At 41.7% G+C, this 11,642-nt stretch overlaps 1 protein-coding gene across 1 annotated transcript; it reads left to right on the top strand.

The window, feature by feature from the left end:
• Nucleotides 1-1,274: 1,274 nt before the first annotated feature.
• Nucleotides 1,275-11,298, top strand: LOC113468889. The gene is made up of 6 exons (XM_026826155.1): nt 1,275-1,395; nt 2,877-2,962; nt 3,210-3,266; nt 4,250-4,322; nt 4,433-4,673; nt 11,122-11,298. The coding sequence occupies exons 1-6, from the start codon at nt 1,298-1,300 to the stop codon at nt 11,296-11,298; spliced, it is 732 nt and encodes a 243-aa protein (XP_026681956.1). The 5' UTR covers nt 1,275-1,297.
• The last annotated feature ends 344 nt before the right edge of the window (nt 11,299-11,642 follow it).

Raw genomic sequence — 11,642 nt, 5'->3', positions numbered from 1 at the left:
AAGTGTCAGGTCGCGGGTTCGAGTCCCACCCGGGGCGAACTCTATGCTAAATACTTAAGTTTCGTTCTCGGGATGGCTAGCTTTCTCCTATCCTCTCCTTCTATCTTAAGGTGTGTCCATACATAGCGGACCGGCATCGATGTCGACTAGCACGTCCACACTGCCTCGACAACATAGATTCACATAGTCGACCGACGGCCGGTCGACTACGTGTGGACACACCTTTAGATCTCGGGACGATATGACCTTCGTTATTATAGGTAGTTTTCAGCTCCCATGGCGTAGTGGTCACTGCGCTCGCCTTGCACACGGGAAACCCGAGTTCGATTCCCGGCGGGGTCAAGAAATTTGTATCATGCAAATAATTGATTCCAATGTTAAATTGGCTGGCTCGTCCTGAACCGCAGTCAACCATCGTGAGGACTTGTGCTTGGTCTTTTAAAGCAGAGAGACCCCTTTGAGGAACTGCCAGCTTGCTAGGCTGGTTAGGGTTAGATGTTCTCCTCCCTGTTTATAGTCCCACAGCCAGACGCTAGTCTTCTCTCTGTTTAACGTCCCCTAGCCAGACACTGTTCCTACCTGTCTGAGAGGTCAGTAGAAAATCGCCCCTCGAAGTTTGAAAGGGTTAAACGCTAGCACATCCATGGCATGTAGGAAATTGACTGGTCGGTCATTCATCAGCCTCCCTGCAGGCCGTTACGTGAGGTCTTCATTCTGTGACGTAAATCAAAGCTTTGGAATTCTCGTCCTGAACCGCAGTCAACCATCGTGAGGACTTGTGCTTGGTCTTTTAAAGCAGAGAGAACCCTTTGAGGAACTGCCAGCTAGCTAAGCTGGTTAGGGTTAGATGTTCTCCTCCCTGTTTATAGTCCCACAGCCAGACGCTAGTCTTCTCTCTGTTTAACGTCCCCTAGCCAGACACTGTTCCTATCTGTCTGAGAGGTCAGTAGAAAATCGCCCTTCGAAGTTTGAAAGGGTTAAACGCTAGCACATCCATGGCATGTAGAAATTGACTGGTCGGTCATTTATCAGCCTCCCTGCAGGCCGTTACGTGAGGTCTGCATTCTGTGACGTATAAATCAAAGTTTTGGAATTTCCTCAAACGACGGAGTGGGAGCCGATTCTGTACAGGTGAGTGGAATGGAATGGGGTATAGAATAGAATTAATTCAATTCAATTCAATTCAATTTTATTTTATTGTGATTGTTACAACATTATACACAATTTACAATTTTACAATTTTACAATATTACATTTAGGTTTTCTAAACAAACCGAGTGGCGAGGTGGATGACGCTATGAGAGCTCAACTGAGACAAGAAGCTTTGGCCTTGAAGACTGAAGACCCTTTTGATTTCCTCCCTCAAACGACGGAGTGGGAGCCGATTCTGTACAGGTGAGTGGAATGGAATGGGGTATAGAATAGAATTAATTCAATTCAATTCAATTTTATTTTATTGTGATTGTTACAACATTATACACAATTTACAATTTTACAATATTACATTTAGGTTTTCTATAAATATTTATATAAAAAAAGATATAGGTATATGTACGAGTATAAAGAAAGAAATCACAAAGTAGACAGACAGTATCACAGTAGGAAATATCACAAAAGGTTATATGTAGGTATCACAGCCATCCAGATCCAAAATGACTTCGAAAGCAAACACCAGAGAAAGAAGGAGCAATATGAGTGTTTACCCTCTTCCCCAGGTACTACAGGTATTACTACCGTGCAGGAGAATAGGTTAGAATAGAATGAAATGGAATAGAATATTGTGGAGAGGAATTGAATACAATACAACAGAATAGGGTAGAGTAATAAATTCTACTCTATACAATAGGTACAATAGAATATACATATTATAATTTGAATATGACATCCCTTGATAACAACTTCTAGATTAAATTTAACCTCTGAGGAGATGGTTATTCTTCCTCTTCATTGGCAAATTATGTGTGCTCATCAGATATCAGGTAGACCTGACAGGAGGACCTTTTCAGCCGTACCTCTCAGGTCTACCTGATAGTGTGTGTGCTCATCTGATATCAGGTAGACCTAACAGGAGGACCTATCGTACCTGTCAGGTCTACGTGAGAGTGAGCGTCTGACCTTACAAGTGAATTGTGTTTTGGAATTTCGAAGACTTACCGATATTTTTTAATTTGATTTATCTCCGGATCTATGTAGAAGTCGTAGAAGAAAAAGAAAAACTATACAATAGGTACAATAGAATATACATATTATAATTTGAATATGACATCCCTTGATAACAACTTCTAGATTAAATTTAACCTCTGATGAGATGGTTATTCTTCCTCTTCATTGGCAAATTGTTAACATATAAATACATAGTACAGAATAGAATAAAATATACTGGGTAGTTGCTTCTCATTTCATAGTAAATTGGCGCAGTCGATATGATACGAATATATCTAGGCTCCCAAAGGAAATCTGATTGGATATTAACTACTTTTCTTCTTCTTCTTCTCATTCTTCGTCTTCTTCTTTTTCTTCTTCTCCAGCTTCCTATTCTTTTTCTTCTATTTTCCCTGTTCTAGCTTTTCCTTTCTCCTCCTCTTTCTTCTTCTCCTCCTCCTCCTCATCAGTAAATTGGCGCAGTCGATATGATACGAATATATCTAGGCTCCCAAAGGAAATCTGATTGGATATTAACTACTTTTCTTCTTCTTCTCATTCTTCGTCTTCTTCTTCTCCAACTTCCTATTCTTTTTCTTCTATTTTTCCTGTTCTAGCTTTTCCTTTCACCTCCTCTTTCTTCTTCTTCTCCTCCTCCTCATTCTTCTCCATCTTCTTCTTCCTCTACTTCTTCTTTGTGTAATATATTAAATCCAATATTCTTCGCCTTCTAGATTCACAACCGAATCCTCAGCCGAGATCGCACGACAGGCCACTCTGATGAAGGAGATATCCGATTTCGTCCAGGCTTACCGATATGGTACCAAAACTACTCCGGATACACGACCTGAAAATCCAGATGATACTTGGACGAATATTCTTCGCCTTCTAGATTCACAACCGAATCCTCAGCCGAGGTCGCACGACAGGCCACTCTGATGAAGGAGATATCCGATTTCGTGCAGGCTTACCGATATGGTACCAAAACTACTCCGGATACACGACCTGAAAATCCAGATGATACTTGGACCTTAGGTAAGCTACTATAGGGTGGTCTTACCGATATGGTACCAAAACTACTCCGGATACACGACCTGAAAATCCAGATGATACTTGGACCTTAGGTAAGCTACTATAGGGTGGTTTAGAAATAAAGGGAGCCAGCGGGGAATACAGGTTTAGAGTTCGCGGTTCGATTCCCGGAGTGTGGTCTTGGTCAATTAGGTGTTCTCTTCGTGCGAGAATTTCATGTGGAAATCGTTAGAGTTAAGCTTCCGAAAAAGTAACTTGAAAAATTAAAAAGTTCTAATGAAAAAGTTCAAAGAGTTGTGATGTCCTAAAATTTCCGCATTAGAAAAGCCTTTTTACCCTAAAAGGGCCCGATCAGGATCAGCCGTTTTCTGCATAACACCCTCTTATTCCATCGTTAACCTAAGCCAGCGCTACTGTTCTATTGAGGCACGGCTAACCCACTTGTGATTTATATTAGTCGACTGAATTTTGCTGACTTCTCATTGTAGGTCTACAGAGAACAAGGTACCGTTCACCGAGGAGCTGATGGATATGGACCCTGACACCAGCAAATACTTCATGGCCAAACTGAGGAAGCCGCCCAAGTTCTGTAAAACCTGCCATTTCAGTAAGTAAATTTTACATGGTTTTTTACAATCAGCGATTCATATAGTATATAGCTTTTTTGCAAGGGGTTTGAAGGTGTGTCGAAACATAATCGCCGGCCGATCGATGTCGACTGAACCGTCCACATTGCCTCGGTAACATGGATTCACCTCGTCGATCGACGGCCGTCGACTGTGTGTGTACAGTACAATAATAATAATAATAATAATAATAATAATAGTTCGCGGTTCGATTCCCGGAGTGTGGTCTTGGTCAATTAGGTGTTCTCTTCGTGCGAGAATTTCATGTGGAAATCGTTAGAGTTAATCTTCCGAAAAAGTAACTTGAAAAATTAAAAAGTTCTAATGAAAAAGTTCAAAGAGTTGTGATGTCTAAAAATTTCCGCATTAGAAAAGCCTTTTTACCCTAAAAGGGCCCGATCAGGATCAGCCCTTTTCTGCATAACACCCTCTTATTCCATCGTCCCCAGGTCGGCCCAAATTCAAAGGTGACTACGTGGGCAAGCCGTTCCACGACCCTCCATGGAGAATTGACGAGCTCAAATACCTCCACTGTCACATTGACGACTGTAAAGCCTGGTTCAACAAATCCGACTACAAATCCACGTGGGCAAGCCGTTCCACGACCCTCCATGGAGAATTGACGAGCTCAAATACCTCCACTGTCACATTGACGACTGTAAGGCCTGGTTTAACAAATCCGACTACAAGTCTTACGTCCTACACATGTACGACCACTTCTTCAATCAGCAGAACTTCTACGTCACCTGGCCCCCGTATATAGACAAGCAGAATTTCACTTGCTACAAGGAGGGCTGTCATCAGATGTTCGAGGAACCCGGGGACTTTTTTGCTCACGTCCACGAGCATTTGATCGAGGAGAATGTCACCGATGTGAGTACTGAACTATTTTGAGAGGATTTTTTGTAGCTCACCCCCTGGACTATTTTGTGAGTAATTTTTGTCGCTCACCCCCTGGACTATTTTGAGATCAAGCTTTTGTTTCTCACCTCCTGGACTATATTTCTCAAAGCAACTTTTTTTTTTACTTTCTTTTTTAAAATGGCAGCAGCGTTTTCCTGAAGGAGCTCTTACACCTGTTTATGACAGAATCTGTCTCTCTTTCCTCTAGATTCGTACAAGCTTAACCCTTTTGTCCTTGCACCTAAACCTCAGAGTGGGCTTTCTGTGTACGGAGTTAAGATATTGGGAAAATCCTACAATGCTGCAGTGAGCACCAAAGTTGTGACATAATAACACAAAGAAACTGCATTTACATTTAATTTACTCTGTTTGGGTACAAAAGCTCATTTACTTGGACTTACTTGTCATGTCCAGTAAGATACACAGGAACGTATGTTCCACCATATGACCCGAGCCTTTGATATTGACATGTCTGTATTGAGGTTCTAGATGACATTGCTTGAGATGATCTCTCAGAATGGTCACCGCAGAGTCAGATGAAGTGATGGTACTTGGTTCGTTACCCTGCAAACGAAAAAAAGAAATCAATTTTCAAGGCCAGCCACTCTATCAGGTAGACCTGACAGGTACGACTGATAAGGTCCGCCTGTTAGGTCTACCTGTTACCTGTTGAGCACACACACTATCAGGTAGACCTGATAGAGGGACCTGATCAGGTGTACTCGTCAGGTCTATCTGGTAGTGAGTGGCTGGCTTAAGGGTACCAAGTCACTCTATAAGTACTAAGTTTTTTAGCCGCCTGTTCCTACCTGTTGTTGTTGTTGTTGTTGTTGTTGTTGTAGCGGCTTTAGCTTTCGCCGAATGGCGATAGCAGAATAAAGAAAAGAATAGATGCCTTCTTGTATCTGCTATACACCGGGGTGATGGTCTCTAGCTCTAGTCATGTAAAATTGGCTGGCTCGTCCTGAACCGCAGTCAACCATCGTGAGGACTTGTGCTTGGTCTTTTAAAGCAGAGAGAACCCTTTGAGGAACTGCCAGCTAGCTAAGCTGGTTAGGGTTAGATGTTCTCCTCCCTGTTTATAGTCCCACAGCCAGACGCTAGTCTTCTCTCTGTTTAACGTCCCCTAGCCAGACACTGTTCCTATCTGTCTGAGAGGTCAGTAGAAAATCGCCCTTCGAAGTTTGAAAGGGTTAAACGCTAGCACATCCATGGCATGTAGAAATTGACTGGTCGGTCATTTATCAGCCTCCCTGCAGGCCGTTACGTGAGGTCTGCATTCTGTGACGTATAAATCAAAGTTTTGGAATTTACCAGATTTCCTTCAGGTAAGTTAAGGTAGAACTACCTCACGTCACTCGAGCTCATGGGGAGTCAGAAAGATGCGGTTCAAATTTCTCCCCTACTATTGTAGGTGATTTCATTCACGTCACACATCACGTGAGCTCACGGCGTGAGAGTGAGGTAAATGTATATGAGAGAACTTTGAAACACATCTTATGGACTGTTCCCTGTGAAATCTCATCTGTGTTATTTTGCCTCAAAGCTGTGTCCACGCATAGTCCATCGAAGAGGTGAATCTATGTTGTCGAGGCAGTGTGGACGGTGTCACACACATCACGTGAGCTCACGGCGTGAGAGTGAGGTAAATGTATATGAGAGAACTTTGAACCACATCTTATGGACTGTCATTTTCCCTATGAAATCTCATCTGTGTTATTTTGCCTCAAAGCTGTGTCCAAATTTCTCCCCTAATGAAATTAAATTGAAAAGATTAAAATACAAACCTATATTAAAAACAATAGGGGAAAGGAAAAACAGATCGCTTTTTTTGTTTTAATTTTAATTTGTTTTACCAAGTGTTGTGTATACCCTTAAAAGTTCTAACTTTTTAATATTCTATATTAAAAAAAACCTATATTTTCAAACTCCTTTCCAATTTCAGGCAGTTTCTATTTCACCCCAAAACGTCAAACATTGCCTCCGCCCCAGTGTGTCATTTGTGACATTCAGTTCAGTTCTGAAGACAAACATGAACTTCATGACAAGAAGGTGCATCCTGAACCTGGTAAGTTTGTCCCACCTCTGTGGTCGAGTGGTCAAGAGCATCACTCTCAATCCGAAGGTCCTGGGTTTGAATCCCGTCCACCAAGGAGCCCTGGTGAATATTGATGGTCGAGGTAGATTTTTTTTTTTTTTTTCTTTGAAGAGGTTTGATAGAGGAAATTTTAAGTGATAAGGTCTTATCGTCCCGAAATCAAAGACAGAAGGAAGACAGCATAGAAGAAAGGCAGCCGTTCCGAGAACGAACATTATCCTTTCAGGATAAAATCCAACCCAGGCGGGAAGCGAGCTTGCGGCCTAGCTCTTACAAGGTAGACGCGCTACCAACCAGGCTAACTAGTCTGGCTAAGCTAATTGCTAAGCTAATTGAAGCTGTTCTGGCTAAGCTAATTGAAATGAATTGATTTTCAGGCATCACTCTGAAGTTGTTCAAAGAATTCTACGGCCATGACACCCGTAACAACCCGGACCCGGACGGGTTCGGCTGTCCCATGTGTCCCAAACGGTGGGACCTACCGTCCCGTATGGAGAAACATATTCTGTGGCATGCGGTAAACTCACCTGTTGAGGAACAACTACCGCCCAAGATCAACAACAAGGTGTTTGTTGTGTTCGGTGAGTAATTTGATTATTTTAGTAAATATTAGCAACCTCTAATAAAGAAAGCATAGATGGATTGGACAATGCAGACATAACGAATTCCTAGTTGACATCATAGAAGGAAGGATGAATGGAATCCAGGGAAGAGGAAGACCAAGGTTGGCATACATCAATCAAGTAGTGAAGAGCACGCTGGAGGTCCCAGGTTCAATCCCCGGCGGGGTTCAAGTTTTTTTCTGCTCTGTGTTTGGAGTTCGGGGTGCACAATTGTAGAGCTACTTCAATCGAGTAGCGACTAGTCACAGAATTGCCAGTGTAAAAAGATTATTGAAATATGGAAATTGATTGCACGGAGGCACTTAAGTAATGCTGTGATGTTGTGAAAACGCTCTGCTTTAATACAAATAATAAATTTATTCATCCTCAGGCAACACGGAAGCGGATGAGGAAACCACCCCGAACCCCGACATCTTCAAGGATGTATTATATTATATTTTCGTGTCCAGGCCGAGGCACTTAGTAATGTTGTGATATCCACAGAAGTTGTGGAAACGCTCTGCTTTAATAAATACAAGTAATAAATTTATTCATGATTTGATCTGATTAAATGTACGCCTGTCTTACCAACCTCAGTGGTGTAGTGGTTAGCGCGGTGGACTTCGGATCTGGAGGTTGGTGGTTCGAGTCCAAGTCAAGTCATAAAACTTAGCGTAGTGCATTAAGCAGGGAACGACATTTGTGACAAGCATTTATGCTTAACACAATTAAAATTCCTTCCTTCCTATGTACGCCTGTCTTCCCGACGTCACAAAAGACCTGCAAACAATGGGAGTGAGAGGATGGAGAGATGCGGTAAACAACAGAGTTGAGTGGAGGAGGATAGTTGAGGGGGCCAAGGCCCACCCCGGGCTGTAGTGCCATTTGGTATGGTATCTCAGAAAGCCATGTTTAGAAACTGTCCTATTCTTACCTTCTCTTCATCAGAACTATGATCAGACGATTCAACATTGAAATCTTCGCTGACAGTATCATCCTTGGGATCAGCATCCTTGCTGTCATTTCCGCTAGATTCGTTTTTGCCGTCGTTTTCGTTTGTGACTGAAAAGCAGAAAATTTAATGCTGATTTATAGATTATATTCATATCAGGCCTCGCCATTTCTCTCAGTTTCACATTGACCTCATCCAGGTTGAGTATACCCACGGGAAGAACCAGTAGCACATGATGCTCCAACGGTCAATCATTCTATAATACCAAGCATAAGCGTCATTGCTTAACTTCTTTGTATTCAACGTTCTGTCTTCCTTGAATAGTTGTAATTCGCATTTTACATCAATATCATCATTTAAAGGTACTTTGCAGGTACTAAATTTTCAGAAACTTTGTATCGGACACGGAATGTAAGGTCAGCCACTCACTATCAGGTAGACCTGACAGGCATATCAGGTCTACCTGATCAGGTATGCCTGTCAGGTCTACCTGATAGTAAGGGGCTGGCCTAAGTAATAAGTACCTTTGTCAGAGTCCTTAGTAGAAGTATCATTGGACTCTTCACCACTATCAACATCATTATCATCATCACTTTCATCTCTACTTTCATCATCTTTTGCTTTTACATCATCTTCCTTTTTGTTATCTTTTGCTTTTACACCATCTTTCTTCCTATCATCTTCTACTTTTACGCCATTTCTTTTCTTCACTTCTCCTCCTACTCCATTCGCCGAGGGTCTGTCATTAGTGGTCTTCGCCTGGTTGTTTCCGGCTTCGCTATTGGGAGGTTGGGGGTTCGATGCTTCTCCTGCTTGGGTTGGTGGATGAGGTTTTGTGTCTGGAAAAAGAGTAAAAAAGAATAAAGGTATCAATGGATAGTATCAAAATAAATCTATCATTTTTTTTCCAGGTGGTTCAAGTTAAACTGATTTATGATTGGTAATTGCTTGATTAAAAGTTTAAAATTACCCGATCAATTTGTTTAAATCATCCTATATTTCTCAACATGGGTTTTTTGGGGGGGGGGGGAGTGAGCCCGGACCTACCTACCCTCGAGCTTTTTTCTCCTTCATTATAGGCCAAACTTAGAAAATTTGGAGTATCCCCCCACCCCATTACATCACTGTTTGGACTCTCGCCTCCCACCCCCCCTCGTCAAAATTCTGGACGCGGCCCTGTTAGACGGTAGAGAAATCCTCCGGTGTTATGAAACCTCGCATGGTGATGACCTTGAGTTATGTCGACTATGTGTGGACATCCCAACCCCGGGAAGGAGATGAAGAAGAAGAAAGAAGAAGAAGACGACAATGAAGAAGAAGGCCATGAAGAAGAAGGAGAGAAAAGCCCCGGGAAGGAGATGAAGAAGAAAGAAGAAGAAGAAGACGATGAAGAAGAAGAAAACGATGAAGAAGAAGAAGAAGAAGACGATGAAGAAGAAGAAGAAGAAGACGATGAAGAAGAAGAAGAAGACGATGAAAAAGAAGAAGACGATGAAGAAGACGAAGACGATGAAGAAGACGAAGACGATAAGAAGAAGACGATGAAGAAGAAGAAGAAGAAGAAGAAGCGGCGAAGAAAAAAAGTAAAGGTTGACATCACTCTTTGTCTTTGAGTTGAAAGCATTTTCAGCAGTTTCACAGAATCAGAGCTACATAATTGCTAGAAAAGACTAGATGGGGACTATTATTGTGGACATAAGGTTTTACTTATTGGTTCTCCACGGTCTGACAGCAAATGAGACCGATTGTCTTGTTACTCGGCCTTATCAGATTGTAGGGCAAATGTTGCGTTAACCCGTTCGTAGGTCTATGAATGCCAATTTGATACTTTTGCTAGAGCTTCACGTCACTGTATATAACAAGGTTTTTAACGATGGGGTTCGATGGGAAGCCCAATTCCTCCAACACATTAACTTGTTATTATATTATTATTATTTTTTTTTATTTTTTTTTATTTATTTTTTTTTGTGCAGATAGCACCTCCACCAAGTAATACGTATATAAGTAGACTTTATTAATAAACCATTTGTGCATAAAAAAGAAACATCTCCAGAAAACAACATCACATTAGGGAACCCTTGCTCCATCTTCCAAGTTACAACATCTTATTATAATGGAACAACTTGTTCTATAAATATCCAGAAGGACGTACTTATGCACATAAAGGTAGAAACACACTGTCATCACGTCACGTCACGTGAGCTCACGGGGAGTCAGAAAGATGTAGTTCAAAGTTTTCCCATAATATTGTAGCTATTTCGTTCAGATTTCAGCCAAACTATTACGTCGCGTGACGTGATGGTAGTGTGTTCCTACCTGTTGTTGTTGTAGCGGCTTTAGCTTTCGCCGAATGGCGATAGCAGAATAAAGAAAAGAATCCGATCAAATGATTGTTGAAGGCAAGTAAATGCGAGTGTACACACTAGACGTTCTAGTCAAGGTACGGTAACGGTCAGCTCACAGTCATAATTTGGAACACTCTCGCGACGAATCTTTTTGATCGGACCGAAACTGGGCCGGCACTGTAGTGTGAATAGGCAGCGATCAAGCAACGATCAACATTCCTTCGTTCAGACCAACTAGAAATGAAAGAATAATGACCGAAGCATGAACGTTGCTTGAACAATAGTGTGAATACTCAATCTTTTGATCGGACCGTTACCGGACCGTGACTGGACCTTGACTGGCACTATACCTTGACTGGCACTATCTTTCAACATCTTTTCAACATATTCTTGATATCTACTTCTATTATGATTCTTTCAGAGAACCCTGTTCACAACTGAGCGCACTGTGGCGATGGCCGATTTCTTCTCTGTTCCCAAGACGAGCACGGTGCCGGATAGATCACCCCGTAAATGTTACATGTGCAACGCCACACTGTATAGTAGAGACAGTCTGGACAAGCACATTATTAAACACGCCTTCAATGGTGAGTTTTAAACATAATGGTTTAACAAACCACATCAGAGACTATCGAGCAATTCTTCGAACATTATTATTATTATTTTTCACTCGGCCTATCACTACACACATCACGTGAGCTCACGGCGTGAGAGTGAGGTAAATGTATATGAGAGAACTTTGAACCACATCTTATGGACTGTCATTTTCCCTGTGAAATCTCATCTGTGTTATTAATTAATTTATTTAATTTTGACATCCTTTGTAAATACTTTTTTACTTAAGTTATATATAGAGATGGATACTTACGAGTAGGTTTTTTATATCCCGACTCGGAGTTTCGTCTATTTCATAGACATTTTCAAGGGAAAGTCACTATCTGC

This window comes from Diaphorina citri, unplaced genomic scaffold (genome assembly GCF_000475195.1).
Source record: "Diaphorina citri unplaced genomic scaffold, Diaci psyllid genome assembly version 1.1 scaffold881, whole genome shotgun sequence".
Lineage (NCBI taxonomy): Eukaryota > Metazoa > Arthropoda > Insecta > Hemiptera > Psyllidae > Diaphorina > Diaphorina citri.
Note: the sequence above shows the minus strand (reverse complement) of the source record. Positions and strands in the feature narration are given on the sequence as shown.

What these genes read in the sequence shown, in the direction of transcription:
- LOC113468889 (XM_026826155.1), top strand. Translation starts at nt 1,298, where the DNA reads ATGAGAGCTCAACTGAGACAAGAAGCTTTGGCCTTGAAGACTGAAGAC. An exon ending in CGTCCAGGCTTACCGATATG is followed by an intron (nt 2,963 to 3,209) that starts GTACCAAAACTA and finishes CTTACCGATATG; the next exon opens with GTACCAAAACTACTCCGGAT. An exon ending in TGGAGAATTGACGAGCTCAA is followed by an intron (nt 4,323 to 4,432) that starts ATACCTCCACTG and finishes TGACGAGCTCAA; the next exon opens with ATACCTCCACTGTCACATTG.